Source organism: Chenopodium album, chromosome 20 (genome assembly GCF_948465745.1).
Source record: "Chenopodium album chromosome 20, dcCheAlbu1.1, whole genome shotgun sequence".
In the NCBI taxonomy this organism is placed as follows: domain Eukaryota; kingdom Viridiplantae; phylum Streptophyta; class Magnoliopsida; order Caryophyllales; family Amaranthaceae; genus Chenopodium; species Chenopodium album.
Window position 1 is genome coordinate 11,052,817 of NC_137853.1, and position 22,504 is coordinate 11,075,320.

The following is a 22,504-nucleotide window of genomic DNA, read 5'->3' on the forward strand; positions in this document are numbered from 1 at the left end:
TAACACAAAATCGAGCAGAAATTGACCTAAATTTGACGTAATTAGGCAGAATTTGAACAGAATTTGGGCAAAAAACAGAGTAAACTTCGAGCAAAATGAACTGAGAATTGAATATCTCAAATCGACATATTACGAACCAAATGATGAGAAATTTGACGAAGAACTTGCATCAAGATCGTCACCGGATGCTCTGATACCATGTCAAACGAATCAAACGAAACAGTTACACCAGATTTTACAGCCTTCATTGCACTATCAGTAGATTTCGTGCTTAGGCAAAACTAGGACTAAATTTATTGAATGAACTAGTGAGAGAAGCTCTGAGTTTTAGAGAGAAAAAACTCCGTTATAGAAAATGAGAAAAGCAAGTAGAAATGAATGAATACTAACAGAAGGCTTTAAGAGCCTATTTATTACAATCGAGAAACTTCCAACTAACCAAGTTGTTATAACAGAATTAATATGACACCAGCATACTCTAACAAACTCAGCTGACGTGGACTTCATTAATCCTCTTCAATATCTTCAATATTAACTTCTCCAGATAATAGTAGAAGAGGATGAATTCATGAAAATTGGTGTAAAAAATTAAAAATGTTGCAATTGAGACCATGTTCATTTCACAAGGGGCTGCAAAATGCTAGCCTGCTAGGCATTGTTTCATGTTGGTTTAATGATTTTTAGAATTTGGTACCCCTGCATTTTTTCTTCTCTATGTTGTTTTTTTTAAATTGTGAATGTTTTCAAAATACTTTAACATTCTTGAAGCACTCATTGAGATGAATTCAATCAAGCATGATTATGTTTTTCTTTACATTACATATTGATAATAAACAATTTAGACAATTCTCTCAAATTGTGACTAGTTGTAAGATAACCCATGCATGTCCAGTGGTAGATCCAGGATTTTATGGGTGTTGGGTCACCGTCACCCATTAACCGCATACCCATCGGTCCAAGAGGTGAATGTTAATTTGTGGAGGGTGATGTTGTGATGGAAGAGGGTGATTTTGTGGAGGAGGAGGATGAACTTTGGACTAAAGAAACTTGTCGTTATATCACACTTTTTTTTCCTTTTCATTCTGAAAATTAAGTCACAATTCCAATAATAGTTATTGATATAATTAATTGATATTGCTCATATAATGGATTTAGGTTACCGTTGTGGATCGCACTAAATAGCTAAGATTTTTTATTTATTTAATTATTTATTGACTGGAGCTAAGATTAAATTACTTAAAGTATGAGTGTGTTAAAAATTAGACGTGGTAGAGATTAAGGAAAAAAAGGTAAAACTAATCACAATGATCCATGACTAGAGTAAAATAGAAAAAACTAATAATCAGAATAATTAGAATTATAGCAATTACTAATAATTCCTTAATAGTAAATGCTTTGATTATTTTTGATGAAAAAGAAAAATAAAAAAATAATGAACAAATAAATTTAGCAAAGAAATCATGAATCCATAATGGTAATTGTCAAGTTCAAAAAAAATGTTGGTCCCAAGATAATAAGAACCCACACCAACTGATTTATTGAGAGTAGTGATTGATCACTGAACCACCAATGCACAATTGATAATTAAATGCTTTCGTTTTCTTTCATAGCTTAGTTGATTTTTTTTTTTCAAAAAAAAAAAAATCCCCAGGTCACGTGACCCAGCGTGACAAACGCTGCATCCACCGCTGTGCATTTCATCTCTAAATAATGAGTTAAAAAAAATTACATTTGTGAGAGAGAATTTTTTTTTTTTTTCATTTATTGTCATACTTATGATCACAAATCACAATTCTCTCTATTGTACTAAGGCCCTGTTTTCTTACGTTGAAATTCAATTCAGTTCAGTTCAGCTCCTAATTTCATTATCTTATAAAATATTCAGTTCAGTTCAGCTCAGCTCAGCTCAGTTCAGTTCAGCTGAGTTCAATCAATGAGAACATGCCCTAAATCATATTCTTTTCACCTTACATTTGCTGAATTGAAAACTGATTAAAACTTAGCGCCTGTTTTGATTTACTGAATTGAACTGATTATTTTATGAGAGGAGGAAATTAGAAACTGAATTAAACTTAAGTTGAAAATAACAAGCCTTTATTATTACTAATTCTCTATTATATTTATTCTTTTAAGTTATCAATTTTATTGATAAAACATATGTTTTTCTAAATTGCTTTTATTTTTGGTTAGCTTAAAATTATTTTTATTGAACTTAAATTATTATTGAATATTATATATATTAATAAAGAACATGGCCTAAATAGTATTGTAGGCTTGTAGCTTAGCTGGTATTTGCATGAAACAAATTGATTTAAAAAGATTCAAATATTTTTTTTTTTTGTTTTTATATTAGTATTAAAATAAAGTCAAAGTTTGCATAGTTAGTTGACATGATTTTTGTTTTGGCCCGTCAAATACGTGATTCACCCTTACCTATTTTAACCTAATTTGACATTAACCCAACTTGATTGTAACCATAACTCATTTTAATCCGGCAATCCGTCATGATTTCAAACCAAACATAATTTAAAACCAAAACTAGCTAGGCAATTGACCTTCCATTATATTTTACTTAGTTACTTTGATTTACTTAGTTACTTTGATGCTTAATTGTCTGTTTTATTAATCATTAGAACTTTTTACTTATATATATATATATATATATATATATATATATATATATATATATATATATATATATAACTCAACCATATGTGGCTATCATCTATTAATTTGTCATTAGTTCATTACATATTATCTCGCTTATATAGCTATAATAACTTTTTGATAGTTGGTTTTTAATTTGGCTTAAAGATAAAAACGATACAAGAAATAATTAATCTAATGAGAAAACTAATAGGAAGAAAGTGTTAATGACACGGTATGAAAAATGACACTTGAAGGACTTGATAGTGACCCAATAATAAGGTAATAACTTAATAACTATTTTGATTTAAAAATGACCTTATTTGAATATTAAATTTGGTCAACTTGACCCAAATGCAACCAAACTCAAAAGGGATCATAATTAGAATTGACCCTATACTGAATCAATCTTATTTAAATCAAACTAAACCGAACCAAAATCAAATAAATCGAAAGCAACCAGACCCAAAGTCGTTTGACCCGAAATTAACCCAATCAAGCTCATGTTTAAATAGATTTGAATTTATATGAACCGAATATGAAACGATCTGAAGTTAATCCAACCCAAATATGACCCTAACTCGATCTGGCGGGTTAATTAGGTAATTTTGACCCGAATAGATACGACCCGTCATGGGTCAACCCAGACTCCACTCGGTTACTCTTATACAGACAGATCAAAACCACATATTCTTAGGTGCACACTCATGCACCTAGAAATAGGTGTAACAACAGCACAATATGAACATTAGCTTTTCAGAAAGTGAACATTAGTTTTCTTCTCCTCTATTATTCTCCTTCTTTTTTTATTTTCTCTCTCCTCTGTTATTCCCCCCCCCCTTTTTGTACACTTTTTTGATTGAATTTGTATCTTACAACATAAAATTAGTTATTCAGTATGATTTTTTGTGTGACTTTTGATTTTGTGCTTTAATTTCGATTGATTGAGATTTATATGAATCTTTGAATTCACAAATTATACTCTGTTTTTATCCTTCCTTCTTTTATTCTTTTTTCCTCTTTTTTTTTTCCTATTTTTCTCGTTTTTTCAATTTAACGATTGAATTTGTTCCTTACAATATGGAATTGGTTGTTTATCTGATTTTTTGAATTCATATGTTTTGATTTTTTGTTTTTAGCTTCGATCAATTTCGTAATTCATCTATGTATGAATTTCATCTGATTTTCTGCATTTTTTTATCAATGAACATAATCATGCAAAATATGAACATATGCATAGGTTCCCTTAAATGTGAACATTAGGTTTTTTGAAAGTGAACATAGGCATAAAACATATGAACATATGCATTTCAGAAAGTAAACATAACAATTCAAAATATGAGCGTAAGCATTGGTTTCTTTAAAGTGAATATAACCATTTAAAAGGGGAACATATGCGTAAAAAATATGAACATATGCATTTAAGAAAGAGAACATATGCATAAAAAGACTTAACGAGAATATTTATGAACAACAAATATTTATTATGAATATTTACATTATGAACATATAAAATATTATTATGAATATAAGACATGTAATTATGAGCATATAAAATTGAAGAAATAAAAAATAATATGATTATGAAACATATGCATCATAAGTATTAATAATATGAACATATGCATTCAAAATATAAACATATGCATTAGTTCATTTTTGAATGCGTATGAACATAATTAAGCACTTCAGAAGGTGAACATATACATAAAAAATATGAACAAATGGATTTAGAAAGTGAATATAAGCATTTTAGAAAGTTTACAAAAGGATTCAAAATATGAACATAAGAATTCAAAATATGAACGTATGCATTTCGGAATGTGAACATAAGGTATCCGTTTGATTTCACTAATTTTTTTTGACAATTCCAATAAATAATTTCGAACAATAGAGTATCGAACAATATTCAAACAAAATTAAGTGATAATCATATAAATTCAAACAAATTAAGAGAAATTTACATAAAATTGCCTTTTTTTAGGAAGGATCATGTTGATTTTGCATCTCTTTTTCTAATGTCCATTGATGTTTTTGCAGTTTTTTTAGTGAGAGAAAACGAAGTAGAGGAGAGAGAAAGTGAAATAGAGGAGAGAGAAAATCATAAGAAGAAGAATAGCAATTTCTGAGTTTGAAAGTGACGTTACACTGGATGTGGGTGAGTGTATTGGGTGTGGGTGGGTGTATTGTAGTTACCGTGTTTTTAAATTAGTTTTAGGGCTTTTTTTTTTTTGCTTCTGGGCCTTTTTTTGATTTATGGGCCGCTGTTACACTTGTCTAAGGTGCACCGTGCACCTTAGACTAATTGGATCAAAACCAAAAATTAAACCCACAACGAAGAGCAAAGTCCATACGAAAGTTAATTGGGCTAAACTATAGAATTACATTTCAATTATAAAATGGCCCAACTACAGAAACCCTAGCAAAGCTTTTAATAACAGACAGAAATTAGGGTTTTGGCTGATCTCCCCTCTTTTTCACTATCTTTGTTGTTGAAGAAGCGCCACTTAAGAGAGACATACTCATCTCTCTCCTCCATCCAAATCTTCAACCATGGTTAGTCATCCTTTCTCTCTCTATTCTATACCAATTTATCTTATGTTGATTGAACTCAATAATATGATTATTGTTCATTGTATAATCTGGTGTATTTCCGATGTTTTATTTTGTGGATTATTGTTATTGGATCTGCTGCATTTCATCTGGGTTCTTAATTTTTTTGGGTTATTTGTAATTCATTTTGATTTCCATGGTTCTCTAATGGTAAAATGTGAACTGGGTGTCTTTTACATGGTAGATTTAGTGGGTGATTGGGTGGTGAAGATTGAAAAACTGTGAATTGATTAGGATGCTAATGAGTTTGTTAGTTAAAGAAGGCCGCTTGCATAATCAATTTGATCTATTGATTTTTTTTTAAATTTTTTTTTTTTTTTGTTATTTTCTGGATAATTTTGTGTTAGAAAATGGGCTAAAGTCTGTATTTTTGGATACATTTTGTGTTGCTTTTGAGTCGAGGGTATCAATGAAATAATTTTGATGATGGTAATAGCTTTTCCGTGCTTGTACGGTGGTTTGATTCACTAGCATCTGTCTTCCGATCAATGTGTAGTGTGTACAGTATGTGTATAGGATGTTCTCTAGGGTGGGGAAGTAGATGATTATATATTATTCGAAGATGTTTCAATGACTTTTCCGAGGGGAATGTTTCAACGTTTTCGTCGAATGTCACAATTTACATTATCGGCTAAAGTAGGTTTTTTGTAAATCTATGTTTCGCATGAAATTGCATATGTAACTGAATGAATGGTGAGATTAAATCTTATCACGCATTGGTGTTACAATTGTATCTCCTTTGACAGTGGAGAGTGTCTTATTGTAAAAGTTAGATTCAGGTGGGGGAATGTGTAAAACTGTGTTAGCCGGTCATTGATTTTCAGTAATTTTTCTGCCTGTGTTGGATTATGTCACTGAGAGGCTGAATGAATTTTCTATAAAATATCTATAGCTATCCTCTTCAAAATGGTTACACCATGGCTTAATTACAGAGAATAGATTGTAGTTTTCAGAATTTGATCGTTTGTTATTACACCTGCCTTTGTGTAATCAACTTATGCATGTCTATACCCAATTTACGAGTGTTCATTTTATGTTGTTCATTTGAATTGCAGGCGAGAGGATTGAAGAAACATTTGAAGAGGCTCAATGCCCCCAAGCATTGGATGCTTGACAAACTTGGTGGTGCATTTGTAAGTGATTTGACTTTTCGTCATGCTTAACTAGCTGCTACATCACTGTTATTTGTCTTATGTTTGCTCCAATGTGATATGCAGGCTCCTAAACCCTCATCTGGTCCCCACAAAGCAAGGGAATGCTTGCCCTTGATCCTTATTCTGCGTAATAGGTTAAAGTATGCTCTTACATACCAGGAGGTCCAAGCTATTTTGATGCAACGACATGTCCTTGTTGATAACAAGGTCAGGACCGATAAGACCTACCCTGCTGGTTTCATGGGTATGTTCTCTTTCGATTTCTGTGTAATAGTTAATGTTTAAGAGATCTAAACATTTCATGACATGTACATCATTCTGCTAAAGCACATACCATGTTAAGTGTTTTGTCACATAGCCCTGCTGTCTTCCGTCCCCAACTGTGTGCCCCCAAGCTATTTTTTACTTTGTAAAGTTTTGGTTGGGTGGAATTCATGAGAGAAATTGTTGGATTTAATTTATGTGATCCAGTTTATTTAGGGGCGGCCTGTAATTAAAATGGGGCAAATTATGAGGGATAAAGGGATTATTATACATTTTATTAGTGTTCAATTGGTACGAGAACAATCTTTGTTACGATAACTAATACCTGAGATTTTTTGTTTGAATTCATCTTGCACCTGTTGATTGGGAAATGTGTTTATTTTCAGATGTTGTCTCCATTCCCAAGACAAATGAAAATTTCCGTCTGCTTTATGACACAAAGGGAAGATTTCGCTTGCACTCTATCAGAGATGAAGAGGCAAAGGTATACTGTGTTTCTTTCATAGTTTAACCCATCTAGTTCTTATCAATTTGTTTTTATTTAATATCTCTGATTCCTAAATTCCGAGCATCAATGTGTGTGTGGGCTAGAACTGCTGGAAGAGACTTGCCTGATGTATATGCCTTTTGTTTAGCAATGATGCCTATGTTTATTCTTTCTCTCTACTAATTCTCCTGAGAAAATAGTTTTTTTGGCTTAAGCTTCTTATGTTGTTTTGTTTAGTACATCCATTCTTAGACCTTTTGTTTTGCAGTACAAACTCTGCAAGGTCCGATCTATTCAGTTTGGCCAGAAAGGCATCCCCTATCTGAACACCTATGATGGTCGTACCATCCGTTATCCTGACCCACTTATCAAGGCCAATGACACAATCAAGCTTGACCTAGAAGCAAACAAGATTGTTGACTTCATCAAGTTTGATGTCGGAAATGTTGTTATGGTCACTGGTGGTAGAAACAGAGGGCGTGTTGGAATCCTCAAGAACAGAGAGAAGCATAAGGGAAGTTTTGAGACTATTCACGTTGAAGATGCTGCTGGCCATGAGTTTGCAACCCGACAAGGTAACGTTTTCATTATTGGTAAGGGCACCAAGCCATGGGTATCTGTTCCTAAGGGTAAGGGTATCAAGTTGTCAATTATTGAGGAGGCTAGGAAGAGGCTCCAAAAGGAAGCTGCTACTGCTTAATTTATGTATTACTACTGAGGATAGTTTCTCTTAGAAGTTAGACAGCTTCACATAGTTCCCCTAAGGTGAATGCCCCCCTTTTTACTCCTTTGTCAGTGCAATTTTGGCTTTAAAACTTGCTGTGATAGATGCTCTTTGTTCTTATTGGAGATGAACGTAACTGTAGCTTGAATCTTCTTGTTTATTGCAAGGTTTTGATTCCTTTGCTGAAGGATTTTGATGTTCAGAAGTGTTTGTTTTATGAGTTTGTTGCATTGCAAAGATCCTGGAAACTGTCATTTTCTGATTTTTTTTATGTAAAACTGTGAATGCCTCAAAACTTCTGTAGTTTTTAACAACCTAAGACAGTTGAGTTCCATTTGTGTTTTAGCCGTACTAAACCAAACTTTGAACTGAACCAAATTTGTTTCCGAATTTAAAAGCCTGAAACCTAAAATTGTTTTCTAATTTAAACGCCTGAAACTTTGATGTGTTGCTACTGTTGGTCGCAAGGTGTCAAGCTACATGTGAATTGAAGTAGTGTACAAATGAAGGTGTCAAGCTACATGTGAAATGAATGCTAGTAGTGTACAAATAAAGGTGGTGGCTATCAAAATCTCTTCTATTTCATACAATCATCTCAAATCTAGGCATTTCTTCCTGATTGTATGACATTCAACGAGTAAAATGAGAACATTATATAATGTCATAACCTCATGTTTAGTGAGGATAATTTGTTAGCCAACGCCTGATGTTTATTTCTGGGGATTACATGGGGGCACTCTTGAGCATTTTAGGGTTGAGATTAGCACATTTGTGTAGTGTTGAAATGAAGGAATTCTGCATTTTTTGGTTGACATTTTGACAAGGTGAATTTAAACGAAAAATAATTTAAAAGGTAGTTTCTTATAAAATGTTGAATTTAAAAGGTTGTTTTTCGCAAATTTTCCAACAATAGGCTTTTAATGTTTTGATTTAGGTGTATGCCTTGACTTATGTGATGCATACAATTCCTTCTCTGAGTGTATGAAGTTGAGTTGGAGGCTAATTTAGGTATATTGACCCTTTTGAGTATCGACTCTTGCACACAATGATGGGTGAGACATCTCAAGTGGTTAGAGATTCCCTCCCTGTTTCAAAAGATCTTGGGATTGATTTTCACCCCGCCCTTGTGACTCTCTAAACACCAAAAAAAAAGTATCATATTCATTACACGAAGATATTAAACGCAACTTGAATTGAGTTAATCCCCAAAAATTAGTGTCTAAAAGTTGATTATTTTATCATTACAGGCAAATTGATAATTAATCGATAATGACTTATGCAAATGACCTGATTACCATTGCTTATCATTGCACCAGAAGAATATAGAAAATGAGTCATAAACCATGTACACTTTATAACTTTGCTTCTCAATATATTTAATTCGCAAAATTGGTGATTAAGTGCAACAAACTTCCGTGGCTTTAGTGGAAGTGAAGTGACTAGGAAACATTATCCTCTTCACTTACTACTACCTGGTTTATGAGCACTCAATAGTGGGTAAATATCACATGGAACCAGCATTGCAGTTGTTGATGGTACCCAAAATATCTCTTATGATTTAATTACATGCTAAATCTCCACTTATTATATTCAATACAAAGAAGCGTATTTTTTCCGTTTCTTAATACTTGCAGTTCAATTGTACAAGTACAACACTTTCCATTTTCAAACATGTCAATGTATTAGTATCTGTAGCTCTCATTTATCGAATAATTATAAAAATTTGATTATATAATTTGCGACAAATCCAAAATGATGAGAGTAGACCGATGTGAATAGAAAAGGTCAAATTGTTATAACATTTGCAAGTAATAAACACAGAAAGTATTATTTTAGTGGAATCTAATATCTCGATTTGGTACCTAATTAAACATTAGTGTGTGAGATGTTTATTTAAGACACCAAAATACAATATTGAGTTGGACCTACCCTTACCTGAAAACATTGCAACTGGGAATCTTTGGTAAAAGAAAGATAAGGTGGAAAAAGCAAAATTCCAAAGGTAATTCCACCTTAGACCTTACCAAATGTTCTTATCATATCATATGCTTCTTTTTTTGCTTTGAAAAATTCGGTCTTACCTGCATGGCTTGTCATATACGTAGCTCTACGTAGGTAGCTTACAAGGAATATAATGGAGTGGTAAAATTTGGGGGTATTTTGGTCACTTGAAGGAATTTTAAAAGGCGAGTTGTAAACAACTTGTAAAAAAAAAATAAGAGACGTTTTTGAAAAATATGAGTTTCATATTTTAAACTCTAAGGTGAAATACTCATATATTAAAGGTAATGAAAATCATTATTAAAAGTAAAATACTCCTGAAAAATAATATATATTAAATTTTGATGGCACCCTTAGAATTATCACATAATCCAATTACATGAAAAATTGAAACTTTAAAATGATATAATAGTCTAACCACTTTTAGTGAACTCAAAATTTCATGGTGTGCTTTATACTATGTCATCATTTCACAATCTTAGTACAATGCTTAATGTATTTACTAATATCACAAAACCCCACTAATAAACTTTACTTCTTAAAAAAGTACTATTCTAATATGTAATCTTGGTCATTTGTTGAATTTCAACCAACTGTATCCACTAATGAAGGTGATTAAAAACCCCACTTTAATCATACTTATTATAGGTATATATCATAATTTGTTGGTTGAAATAGGTGATTAAAAACCCCAGAACCTTCAAGCTTATTCCCTTAATATTCTTTAATGTAGACTATATATTAAGAAATCTTATATTAAAAGTAAAGGGCAAAGTTAGTAAAGAAAAAGCCTTGATTTAATATGAGAAAACCTATCTTTCTTACAACTTTTGTATTTTTCTAGGTAATTTGGGTTTCATTTTATTTTTGTGGAATGATTTTACAAATAGAAAAAACAACATTTGACTTTGAGAGAATATATAAAAGGAGTGAAACAAAACATAGTTGTAGCTAAGTAATATATGGAGAGTCTAAAAAACTTCCTCTGCTTCAAGACCTCACCACCATCAATAGTCTTTCCAATTACAACCACCTTCTTCACTAAGCTTCCTTCGCGATTTTGGCATAAGGCGAAAGGTAAGCTTCCTCCTTCCCCTTCTTTGCTTAATGACACGTTTATTCGTTAGGAACAATCTGAAAACGTTGTGATATGGAATATGTTCTTGTTCACGAAACTACGTTAGATTCATTTCAAAAGTAAAAATCATATTCATATCTTGTTCAATCATCAAGATACCATATTCTTATGTTTTTTTTCTGCTTAAATCAGCAGGATATGCTGTTTTTGGAGCAAAACAAGGTAAATAAAACTGTACAACAACTTTTTCTGAGTGATGCTAGTTCTGTTAAAATTGTCACAATGGTTTATAAATTTGTTCAGTTTTTGATAATATACTTTGGTATCATTGATTTGGCAGCTGCTAAAAGAAAAGGGCTTGTGAGCCTTTCTAAAGACAAGGAGCTATGTGAAGGATATGCTGATATCGAAACGATGTGGAAGATGATCCATTCAACCTGTTCTAAGGATATCCACAGCAATAGAAACTGCAAAAGACCTCGATATTTAGTAGTCTGTTTTAAGCCAAGTTAAGTGACTTTCGAAAGAGATAATATGGCTTACTTCAGTTTTATTGTTTTGTACAATAAGTAGGTTTAATTTACGGTCTTTAGTTCTCTCGATATTGTGTTTTGTTATGCCCATCAGGTTCTTCTTAGGTAGACTGAAGAACATTTCTGCAAAGCTGATAGAAATGGGAAAATTAAACACAATTATATGTAGAGAATTCAATTAGTTATTTATTAACTTGAGTATATTTGAAGGTTTAACTGTCAAGAACTACATATAGCCCAAGAATGTGCAATCAATTTGCATTAACATAATCTCAAGTACATATTTGTATGCAAACATCTCCTGTATCACAGCCATTTACGTCCATGCTAAAGACCGGCTTACTTAGATGACAGAATCCTGAAATCCGGAACTAGGGAAAACTAGATAACTGTACTATTGTAGACTTGTAGTATTAGTACACACAATACTTTCAGATGATCAAATCACTAAAAAAAAAAGCTTAGCAGTAAAGGGAAAAAAACAGTCAAATACGTGTTCTTTTGCAGACTAAAAGCAGGGCATACAGCAAGAAAAGACTTGAAGGACACCAATTTAATCCGTGTCCTTATAGAGATATTTTGTTCTAGTAGCATCACCTAAAATCTTCTGCAATGCTTCAACCTAAGTAGGATGGTAAACAACTGAACAAGGATTTATTATCCAGAAAGAAAACACGAAAAAGTAGAAACTGTAAGGTGGTTACTTAATTTCAGAGAGAGTATTGCCTCCCTTGCTCACAGGAGAAGCCAAGCCAAAAAGTACATCTAGTAGCTATCTTAACAAGTTAAGAGTGCTTTGGTTGCTAAAACTTTCCCTGCAGTTTGAGGTGGCGTGCAAATTTCTTAAAACCGACATAGATTAGCTTCTCTTTAACAAATTCAGCTTTCTGTGAATGTTTGTAACTGGGATTTCTGTGTACAAAAACTGAAAAAACTACTGCATATTTGAGTATGTGTCCAAGTTTTAGGCATGGCTATATTGTAAAAAAATTTCCTTTATTCCTTGTATTTGGTTCATATGAGCAGTCAAATTTCTATAACCATGTTGGAATGTCGAGGAGTTGACATGGATACTTTGAGGTGAAATGAAGAGTACGAGTAACACAATATATCACTTTACCTACCTGGTTTCCTGTTTCAGGGTGACTTGTGACAGTGCAAAATTAATGCTCCATCCATATTGGTCTAATTAGTGGTAAATATTGATAAAAATTTACAGAAAGTAGAGATTCCATTATGATCAAATCAAATGTTCATCACCAGTCCTTGTGAAAAACAGTTAGAATAAAGGTATATGGCATAAGCATAGAGTGCGTCTCCTTTTCCAATATGCTGAATCTGTGAAGGTGGAATTATTCTCTATTCAAATCAGCTTTACTTAATAGCTTGACTATGATCTGAACTCCCATTTCAAGTGTTTCTAGAACTTTACGCAGATTACGACCACTTACAACTAGCTAAGCACCTGATGTTATCAGCTTCTGGATGCTTTATCTTTCTAAATTAGTTTCAAGTTGCAACATCTAAAAGATGTAAAAAGTGACATCAAATGGAGTTATGGAGCTATCTGGAAACAGCATGTCTGAAGGTGTACGCATAGGCGACTAGGCGTAGAGCAAATCATAACCAATATAAGTCATAATGAAAATGACCGAAACAATGCAAAGGTTATCCGCTTATCACTAAACAAAAGCTAGTTTAGGATTACAGAAAGTCAGAAACAACCAGCTATCAGATGAGTCAAGCAGCAAGACTTTTAAGTCTGTAACACACATTAATATGTGAGCCTTGAGGCATAAGTTGAGCTAAAGTCTATATAACTTGAAAGTTATAACAAATCGACTTCTAAAAGAATCAGAATAGCCTGAATTGGACAGCAATGGAACTTAGAAAATTCGTGATGCCCTTGCATTCAATAATGCTACCTCAGGAAGAGTCCAATCATTTTTGTTATGGAGCGCTGACCAGAATAACTTGAACCGCCCTTAATTAGACAGTTCAACCCCTCAGTCCCCAGTCTAGGGTGCTACTGTCTTGCAAATAAATAATTAGGATACATTACATATCTCCCCCAAAAGATTAGAAAACGCATAATAAAGAAAGATCCACTTTGTCTCACAATACGAAAGTTTGCCCTTCAAACTAAGCTGAGTGTGCATCCATTTCGTATGCATACCACACATACTCCCATGGTTCGTAAAATCAACATAAGAATCACAAATGACTACAAAAAGGGTCGAAATAAAACATGATTAAAAAAGTTAATGGAATATTACGTGCTCTTAAATTATATTAGCAGACATTTAGGACCACCTAAAGGAAAAGAATAGGCAATTATCAAATTCAAAGGGATTACCATCAAACATGAAAGCAGAGTTTTACAACCTGATGCTATTTTGCTGAGACAATTTACAAAATGTTAGTTGACACCCCCTTCATGTCAAAATCATTGTCAAAGCCTCAACTTTATACTGTATTCGAAAATAAACTTTCCACCATTTACCTTTGAAATTAACAGCAACCTCCCCCATAATAGTGTTCTGTTGTTTGTAAAGTATCACTCAATTAACTCTTAAAAATCACCTTTACTTTTTAACTTTGTTGAAGGCTAAATCATCGGCTCCAAAAGAAAAAGTTTATAATTACTTAGCTAATAAACTTTTAGGTTTTGTACCTCACATCTATTGTTAAGAATAAGAAATGAGATAATTTGCTAAATGAAATTTGAATCAGATTCTAAATTTGAACACAATGTATATAGTTTATAGTGGTGTAAGACAGAGATGTCATGATGTAAGATTAAATTTTCACACAGATAATGTAAAACAATAAGAAAGTCAGTATTGCAGTTTACATCTAGAATATGACCACAACTCTCATTTCGAGTTTTCTCAGAACTTTACACAGATATAGACTACTAATAACTTGCAAAGCGCCAAAGCACCTGAATTATCCATTTTTTGAGCATGTTATCTTTCTGGTTCACCTTATAACTATGAAAGCACAGAAATGATACCATATCATGACATCCATTTACTTAATGTAGCGAGATATCTATAGTGTAGGTATAGCCTATAGGTATACAATTAAAGAATGGTCATACCGTCGTAGGGTGGACTGCACCTTACACAGTCGCACTGTGAATCAGATGTAAATAGGTCATTTAATATTGCGAAAATGATAGAAGTGCAGGATTACAGAAAGCTCAGAAACACCCAGCTAAACCGTACAACACACAACTGATAAAATTGGAATATGACTGATACAATCCAAGCAACTTTGTTCGAGGAGGCATAAGTAAAACTTAAGCCAACTCAGTACTTATCTCACTTGAAGAACTCAAAATATAAGATATACAGGTAACAAAGTAAATGCACTAGTACAGTACTCAGAATAAACCTACGGAGTAAAGGTTTTATCAAACATTGCATGCTCTTAAATAGATGCAGCCCGCAATTTAGGACAGCCTGAAGAAAAGGATTGACAACTATAATATACAAACTTTAAAAACAAAACCTTAATTACATGGTGAGATCCTAATCATCCCATATTCAATAGGACAATTAACATACTGTTAGTTGACACATCGTTCATGTCAAAATCACGGTCCAAAACTTAACTTTGAACTGTACCCATAAATACAAGTAATTAAATTTCACCATTACTTATTTTTGGTAATAACACCATTGCTCCAATGTCCCTCATACCAGCTTTTACACATTTGTAGAAATTTCCTCAATCCACTCTTTAAGACATCCAAATTATCTTGTTATGAAGGTTAAATCGTTGGCTCCAAGCCTCCAAAGTGCTTTTACAGAGGACAAGTATCTCCTCATTGCTAGCAGCATCATTAGATTCACTACTTAACTGGTAATAACTACTTATTAGTTCTTAATGTCTTATGTATATGCACAACATCATCGAATAATACTACAATCAATTAAAGAAGATTTCATTCCAGAGATTTTGCGTCTCCGTTCTAGAATAGCTTCCTACCTTCCCTAACCCCAACACATTTCCCTAACCCTAGCACTCTCTCTGTCCAAATTAGCTGTCACTAATTGGAGTTTTGACAGAAGTATTTTCCAGACATCCTAAAATAGTGTAAAAGATTATAAATTCCAGAATACAGACTGAGGTAAAGATAGAAAAAAATTAATAAATTGCAACCACCTCCTGTTGCTTTAGGTGGGAGTGAACTAGTGAAGAGGATGAGATGCATTATCATCTTCACATACAACAGGTTTATAAAAACGAAAAAGTGATACATTACAATTACAGATCACAGTACAGCTCTGAAGATGTCTACCATTATTGATTAGTATTTAGTAAACGAATAACTTCCTGACGACACGTCAGGTTATTTTGCATACATGAAAATATGAAGGCTTAAAATGACTCTGCATTCATCCCACTTGTTATTGTCTTTAGTACTTGCCACCAAAATGACAGTAGAATTTAAAATAATTTTTTCACTGGTTATAATTCAATGGTACATTATTAATATTAACAAACACATAGGGCATCTTAGAACAAACCAAATGATTCAACAATAGAGAATATATAATAGAATAATTTAACAAGTTACTTCAAACATCAGCTACAATCCTCGTTATTCAGATATCAGACGAAATATGAAGTGGCTACCTACAATTATCTTCTTAAACATCGACTGAGATACATACTTTTATACAAGCTTCCTATATTCTAGCCATTCCCATCCTAACTGAAGGCGATATTTTTTTCCTGGACGAGAGATTGTTTACACCTAGAGCTAGGAGAAATCTTCAAGTTCCAATCAGTACAGAGCATCTCCCTAGTCAAGGAGCATTTGATCAAAGTGCCAAACTCCTGCAAAAACACATAAATTGCTTTCAGAGTCTACATCTCTCAAAATTAGAACTTCAGTGAAAACAAAAAAAACATGTTCCTTTTGCAAAATAAGAGCAATGAAAATGCCAATTAGCAAGAGAAAAAATATCAGAAGAGTGATTCATACCATGTCCCTTGCCAACCATTCTCAATTGAGTGACATAATCTGCTATCTTCTTAATTGCCTCAACCTAAGTAACATAGAAAACAAGGTTTAATTAGCCACTAAGAACAACTTAGAATGAAAGGGGTGAAGGATTTTCTCAAATGAATGAAACAGGGTTGTAGTAAAACAAATTTACCTGCTCATTCAGAAATTCGCCTTCGACAAACTCTTGTAACTGGACATCATTGTTTCGCTCAGCCACCTGTTGGTCAATATTAAAAAATAAAATGAATCACAAAATCTGCTGAATCTAATTTACAAATCGAAAACATGATAAGCATAATTCTATGGTCAATAATTATATATTATATACAAGATAATGATGGCTGGTTGATTAAGGTGCAAGATGAAATTGTTCAGTATAAAAAATTTATGTGCAATATGAAGTGTCATTAGTTTTTTCAAAATTATTGCCTAGTTGTATAAGTAAGATAACATTGACAAGTATCCATCTAGGGATCCTTTTTTCGGGGGGTTAACTTACACCATGCAAGTTCAGCAATTTCTCATTCACAAGCTTCTCCAATGACAATGCCAGCTCCATTGCTGCCACAAGATATATTTCAAAATTAGAACTGAATGAATGAGATTCTGCTCAAAACTAAATACAGAGATATGTGTTTACAAAACACGTCGATGTTCACTGCCATCTCCATAAAACTAAGGAAATAGATAAAGGCCTTACCATAAAGTGCATCTCCTTTTTCAACATGCTCAAAATCTGATGGCGGCATAAGGATTGAAAACAGCTTGACCCTTCCTCCTCTCATGTTCTGAATTAACAAATAGATAAGAAAGATAAGATTGTGAACCACCCCAACTACGATGATTACTACCATTTCAAAAGTTATTAAACTAACAGACAAAGTGTCACTATTCGAGGTTGCTATTCACCTGATACTCCATTAACTTCTCAGCATGTTCCCTTTCTTCTTCACTTGACTCTCGGAAAAACCTAAAGATGCCAAAACGACAATATGGTAAAGATTTACATCCCTTCAACTTATGCATCTAAATCACAAAATACAACTGAATGATGTTGTAAAAGAAGCATTAGTGTACTTACTTGGCTAAGCCTTTTAGAGCAACATTGTCCCTGTCAAAGTAGGCAAACAGCGAATGGTACACATAGGATGCACTGTACTCCACACTGTAAATCATACCAGGATATAAAGTTAATATTATACGAAATGATAATCACTTGACAAAGACTAATGTAAAGTACAATTCATAATTGAAGATTAAGGTTCTTATTATTGCAATCCATCTTTTTCCTTTTAATTTTTCCCAAGTACAGGATGTGATTGATAACATCAATACTTTGGTAGTTTGGCACAAGGGAACTTAATCCACCCAATAGCGAGCTCATATCATTATATCTCAGCTTGAGTCATACTCAGTGTCCACATCTTTTCTAATTTGGACTCATCACCAACTTAAAATCGATTTCTAATGTTATTGGTGCATATTAATATAGTGGTATATTTTTAAATAATGGGGTTAGGACGAGACACACATGGCATTTCTTTTTCTCTACTACAGTAATTCCCAATATCTCCCCAACATATTACTTTTGGCAGCTTCTGTGATGCTACCTAAAAATAACTAAGTGTAAGGCTAAAGTGACTTTATTTAATTACAAGGGTTACCATATAAAGGGATTAACTTTTAATGTCTTGCAATAATTTGTTGTAAATCCACCTTACATAACATGTTCTTTTACCAATACTTGTGTTCTTTTACTGAAAAACTCGTATTCAATTAAACGCCTACCATGTTGATGATAAAGTTAACTAATCGAAGAACAATTATGTTACCTTGATACAAGTTTATTGTGCTAGCTACAATTAAGAGTTAAGACTCTTCTCTAAGTTTACTTATGAAGTACCATACCCTTTGGTCCCTATCAACAACTCACATAAGAAAAAGGGATTTTACTATGCATTCCCCCACTTAAGGAATACTAGTAGTACTACACGTTTATTCTACAAGAGACCATGTTAAGCAACAAGAACCTCAAATAAGCAAATAATAAAAGGGTTTTGTATAACCATAACTATGATTTTGTAAGACCGTCTTGATAACTAAATTTATGTCATAATCATGAATTAAATGGAGCTATCAACATGAAAATTAGATCCTATATCTGAGTGCATGATGCATAGTATATCCGCTCTTATTTTGAATTAATATATGTATATCATGCTCTAGTGTTTATAATCTAAGCGATACGGTTCTATAGTAAAAAGGCATATAGTGAAGCTATGAAACAACTATGACGGACAAAAGAGATAACATCAAGAACATGACGAGACTAAAACCTAATAATCTGACGACATTTTTCATTAAACCATTTTAACAAACAGTTGGTAGGCATCTTCTTTATGTCAATAATCATCGCGCACAAACATAACATAAAAATTGAAAAACTTCTACAGTGCAATTTATCAATTACTATTTCACCTTTAATCAACTTTTTCACCTTACTTTTACCCATCATTTAAAATAAAACTCATTTCACCACCAAAAACACAACAACTTTTTCCAATAAAGCATAGAAAAGCCAAATTGAGGTAAAAAAACAAAGATACTAAATTAAAAGCAATAACATTAATAACATCAATAGACACATAATTTCAATCATTAATAAATACAAACATTAATAACACCAATCGATGCGTAATTTCAATCATTAATACGGTACGGCTGTATATATCAAAACCGATAAAACAAAAAAAACAGAAAAAAAGAAAGAGAGAGAAGAAAGATTACTTGATCTGCTCATTAATGGCAGCTTCACAATCATCAGCAAATTTCTGTCTCGCAAGAGAAACTTGAGGAGAAATAGGAACCATGAAATTATCACTCTTAACCTCTTCAAAAGGCTGAAAAACTATCCCAGTCATAGGCTCAGTTTCCTTAACATTCGCCATGATTTTTCCACCCCCATTTCTCCTCTCAAACCCCACAAAACTCGAAGAAAATCCATGGCAGAACCCATTTTCTTTCCCAGAAACAGGGGATGAGCTGAACAAAGGAGACCCACTTGAAGCAACTGTCCTCAACATCATTTTTGTAAAAATCTGGGTTGAAATTGAAGGAGTTTGAAGGTATAACAATGGCGGAAGGGTAAACTGGGAAGAATGAAATTGAAGGAAGGGAAGAGGTGAGGATGAAGAAGAGGTGAGAAAAGGGGGGAGATATATAGGAGAAGGACAAGTGTATGAGTGGCATTGGTGAAGGATGTGAGCCGTTGGATGAAGTGGTGGAGTGGACGGTTGAGATGAAAAGGTAGGAAAGGGCGTGTGGTGAGCTCGTGTCACATGGAAAATATCCTATCCACGTTGTCCTCTATTTTATCTCTTCGTTGTTTATGCTTTTGTCGTTTTTTATTTTTGATTTTTTTTGTTACTACTCGCTTAGTTCGGGAAAGATTGGGTACTCGCCTTTTTAATCACCGCCTTATTTTTGGAGAAATTTCAAATTTGGGGGATGGGATTTTGACAATTTGTGGAATTTTGAAGTATAACAACTCATATGATCATCATCTACTCATCTAGAGTTTACCTAATAGGATAATATGGATTGTGAAATCATTTTGAAATGCTCCTTCTGTACTTTGACAAACACACGTGTTAATGTATAAGTTTAACTATTGATCACTCTAATTTTACATTAATAAAACTTGAAAAAGTTTGATGTTATTAAAATATACATTATGACTATTATTACAACAAAAGTTTACACAATAACACATATGGTTTTGTATACAATCACAAAATCAAGTCAAAGTTAATAAGTAACTAATACAAAAGTCGAAGTGATGCATTTAATAATTAGATAGTAGATATAAAAGGAATACACTGCAACGTACAATATTGACTCAAAGTGTATATAAGAGTGAAAATGTTGCAAGAAATTAAGAATGAAGGAAATATACGTTTTTATATATGGTTTAATAAATTAAATCTCAATTAACTTCAATCGGTTAACAATACTACTTATGTTGACTTTTAGTTGCAACTTTGGAGTATTATTTGTGAGATATAAAATGTTCAAAGTTGCAACTAAAAGTTAACGGAGGTATTATATATCTTGCAATCAGTTTAAATCAAAGATCATCATGGTTTTTCAATCAGATTTAATCAAGTCCAATGAGTAACGCAATTTCTTTTGTACTCCTGGAGTACCATGCACAAGGTACTCCAGGTTGTGTACATTTTATGTTATTTCGATGTATACTTCGTATAATTTTAATTTGTATGTATGTTATTTTAAAATTTATTATATGTTATTCTGTATGTATATTCATTTGTACTCATGAAATACAAAGTTTTTGTTGTTCCATGTTATTTCAAAATTTGTATTATGTTATTCAGTGATGTATTTCATGTTACTTTACTGTACAATAATGTTATTACATAAATTTGATCATTGTATACAAATGCTACTTTATTTAGTGCATTATGCTATTCAATATAATATAACTCTATGCTATTTAATTGAAAACTTTTTGTTACACAACATTATATGCTATGTTCACTAGGCCATATTCATCTCTTTCGATTTTATTCTCTATTTTTATTTAGCTACTTCCTCTAAAATAAGTTTAAACAAAATAACAAGTTTTTGGCAAAAAAATACAATGTTTAATTAATATAAAAAATAAGTTATATTAAAAAAAAAATTAACACCAAGTTTAAGCAAAATAACCTCATACTTAAAAAGATCGTCATATGATTTAAACTAAAATAACACAATTCAATGTTTTAACAAAAAAACAAAAAGCTAATATAATATATACTAACACAATGTTTAAGCAAATAACATTATAGTTTAGCAAAATAATATAAGGTTCAATACAAAAAATAACTCAAGGCTTTAACATAATAACATGTATAGCATAATAGTATGATACCCAAGGTTTACCATACTCTGAAGTACTTAAGACTAACTGAATGAGTATAAATAACTAATCCAATCCTATTAGATAAATTCAAAAGAATATAGGTGAAGAAAACATATACCAAGTGTTTTGTTCTATTTGATTTATTTTATATAAACATGTATATTCAAATTTCTCTTTATCTTTTTTAAAATTTTTTTATTTGAACTTTGTAGTAAGTAATTTTTATTTTTTTATTTATTATTTTTTTATTATTATTTTTTTAATGTATGAAAGTATTTAAAACAAACCTAATTGGTTGAAAACATGTTAAAGATGACATGGCTTGTATTGGATCGACTATTAGGGCAAAACCTCTCATAAATATAAATGTGTTCGCTAGATTATACCACGAAAGGCAACCTTGTTTCTCGATACATGCATCATTTTAATAAATTCACAACACGTATTTTCATTAACACTAATCTAACAACATTTATATAACAATAACAATTATTAATAAAACATCAATGAAAAAAAAGGTCAATATTTCTATTTTTTTTTAAACAGGCCAATAGTTCTATATAAATAAGGTAAAATGTTGATGTATTGCATGTACTTCGCCCGTTTGTTTAAAGCAACGTTTGTATTCATACACTCCTTCAATTGTAATTTGTGATTTATACTCCCTATGTGAATAACTGACACATTCAAACTTTGCACATATGTCGATGCAATAGTTTGACCTTATTTTTACATATGTAAATATTAATGAAAATCATAAAAAAAAAAAAAAATATCATGAAATTTTATATTAATACATATCTAACAACATATTTTATGAATAAAAACCTATAGTCAAGGTTAATATATAAATAATCAAAAAGAGTTCAATATGTTATCAATTATACTGAGATAGAGAGAGTAATAATCATGTGAAATCTTGTTAAATTTGTCTTGAAATACATTTTATTAATTTCAATTGTTTATAATTTTTATCACAATAGAACTTGGGATATCTATATCTATATCTATCTATACTTTAGTATTTAAAAACTATAACCAAGAAACTAAGTAAGAC

General features: G+C 32.1%; 3 protein-coding genes across 4 annotated transcripts; 2 read left to right on the forward strand and 1 right to left on the reverse strand.

Moving 5' to 3' along the window:
• Nucleotides 1-5,072: 5,072 nt before the first annotated feature.
• LOC145597559 (small ribosomal subunit protein eS4x) lies at nucleotides 5,073-8,108 on the forward strand. Its single transcript, XM_081653752.1, has 5 exons — nucleotides 5,073-5,202; nucleotides 6,315-6,392; nucleotides 6,477-6,657; nucleotides 7,064-7,161; nucleotides 7,433-8,108. Exons 1-5 carry the CDS (start codon nucleotides 5,200-5,202, stop codon nucleotides 7,862-7,864), a joined length of 792 nt encoding a protein of 263 aa, XP_081509878.1. The 5' UTR covers nucleotides 5,073-5,199; the 3' UTR covers nucleotides 7,865-8,108.
• A 2,573-nt stretch (nucleotides 8,109-10,681) lies between these two features.
• Nucleotides 10,682-11,744, forward strand: LOC145599385 (uncharacterized). Of its 2 annotated transcripts, none has more exons than XM_081655776.1 (3): nucleotides 10,682-10,966; nucleotides 11,160-11,189; nucleotides 11,308-11,744. In XM_081655776.1, the coding sequence occupies exons 1-3, from the start codon at nucleotides 10,852-10,854 to the stop codon at nucleotides 11,478-11,480; spliced, it is 318 nt and encodes a 105-aa protein (XP_081511902.1). In that variant the 5' UTR covers nucleotides 10,682-10,851; the 3' UTR covers nucleotides 11,481-11,744. The 2 variants fall into 2 exon arrangements, with proteins under 2 accessions (XP_081511902.1, XP_081511903.1); XM_081655777.1 differs by having other exon boundaries at nucleotides 10,683-10,966; nucleotides 11,163-11,189.
• A 4,298-nt stretch (nucleotides 11,745-16,042) lies between these two features.
• Nucleotides 16,043-19,711, reverse strand: LOC145597415 (ferritin, chloroplastic-like). Its single transcript, XM_081653573.1, has 8 exons — nucleotides 19,311-19,711; nucleotides 17,605-17,688; nucleotides 17,433-17,493; nucleotides 17,224-17,311; nucleotides 17,023-17,084; nucleotides 16,675-16,740; nucleotides 16,500-16,563; nucleotides 16,043-16,351 (listed from the first exon to the last, which is right to left on the reverse strand). Exons 1-8 carry the CDS (start codon nucleotides 19,607-19,609, stop codon nucleotides 16,317-16,319), a joined length of 759 nt encoding a protein of 252 aa, XP_081509699.1. The 5' UTR covers nucleotides 19,610-19,711; the 3' UTR covers nucleotides 16,043-16,316.
• Nucleotides 19,712-22,504: the final 2,793 nt, after the last annotated feature.

Bases quoted from the DNA above. Each gene is read 5' to 3' on its own strand.
- LOC145597559 (XM_081653752.1), top strand. The intron at 6,393-6,476 runs GTAAGTGATTTG...TGTGATATGCAG, and splicing joins ACAAACTTGGTGGTGCATTT to GCTCCTAAACCCTCATCTGG. The intron at 6,658-7,063 runs GTATGTTCTCTT...GTTTATTTTCAG, and splicing joins CTACCCTGCTGGTTTCATGG to ATGTTGTCTCCATTCCCAAG.
- LOC145599385 (XM_081655776.1), top strand. From the start codon at position 10,852: ATGGAGAGTCTAAAAAACTTCCTCTGCTTCAAGACCTCACCACCATCA. The intron at 10,967-11,159 runs GTAAGCTTCCTC...TGCTTAAATCAG, and splicing joins ATTTTGGCATAAGGCGAAAG to CAGGATATGCTGTTTTTGGA. The intron at 11,190-11,307 runs GTAAATAAAACT...TTGATTTGGCAG, and splicing joins TGTTTTTGGAGCAAAACAAG to CTGCTAAAAGAAAAGGGCTT.
- LOC145597415 (XM_081653573.1), bottom strand. From the start codon at position 19,609: ATGATGTTGAGGACAGTTGCTTCAAGTGGGTCTCCTTTGTTCAGCTCA. The intron at 17,312-17,432 runs GTGAATAGCAAC...TTGTTAATTCAG, and splicing joins AGAAGTTAATGGAGTATCAG to AACATGAGAGGAGGAAGGGT. The intron at 16,741-17,022 runs GTAAGTTAACCC...ATTGACCAACAG, and splicing joins AATTGCTGAACTTGCATGGT to GTGGCTGAGCGAAACAATGA.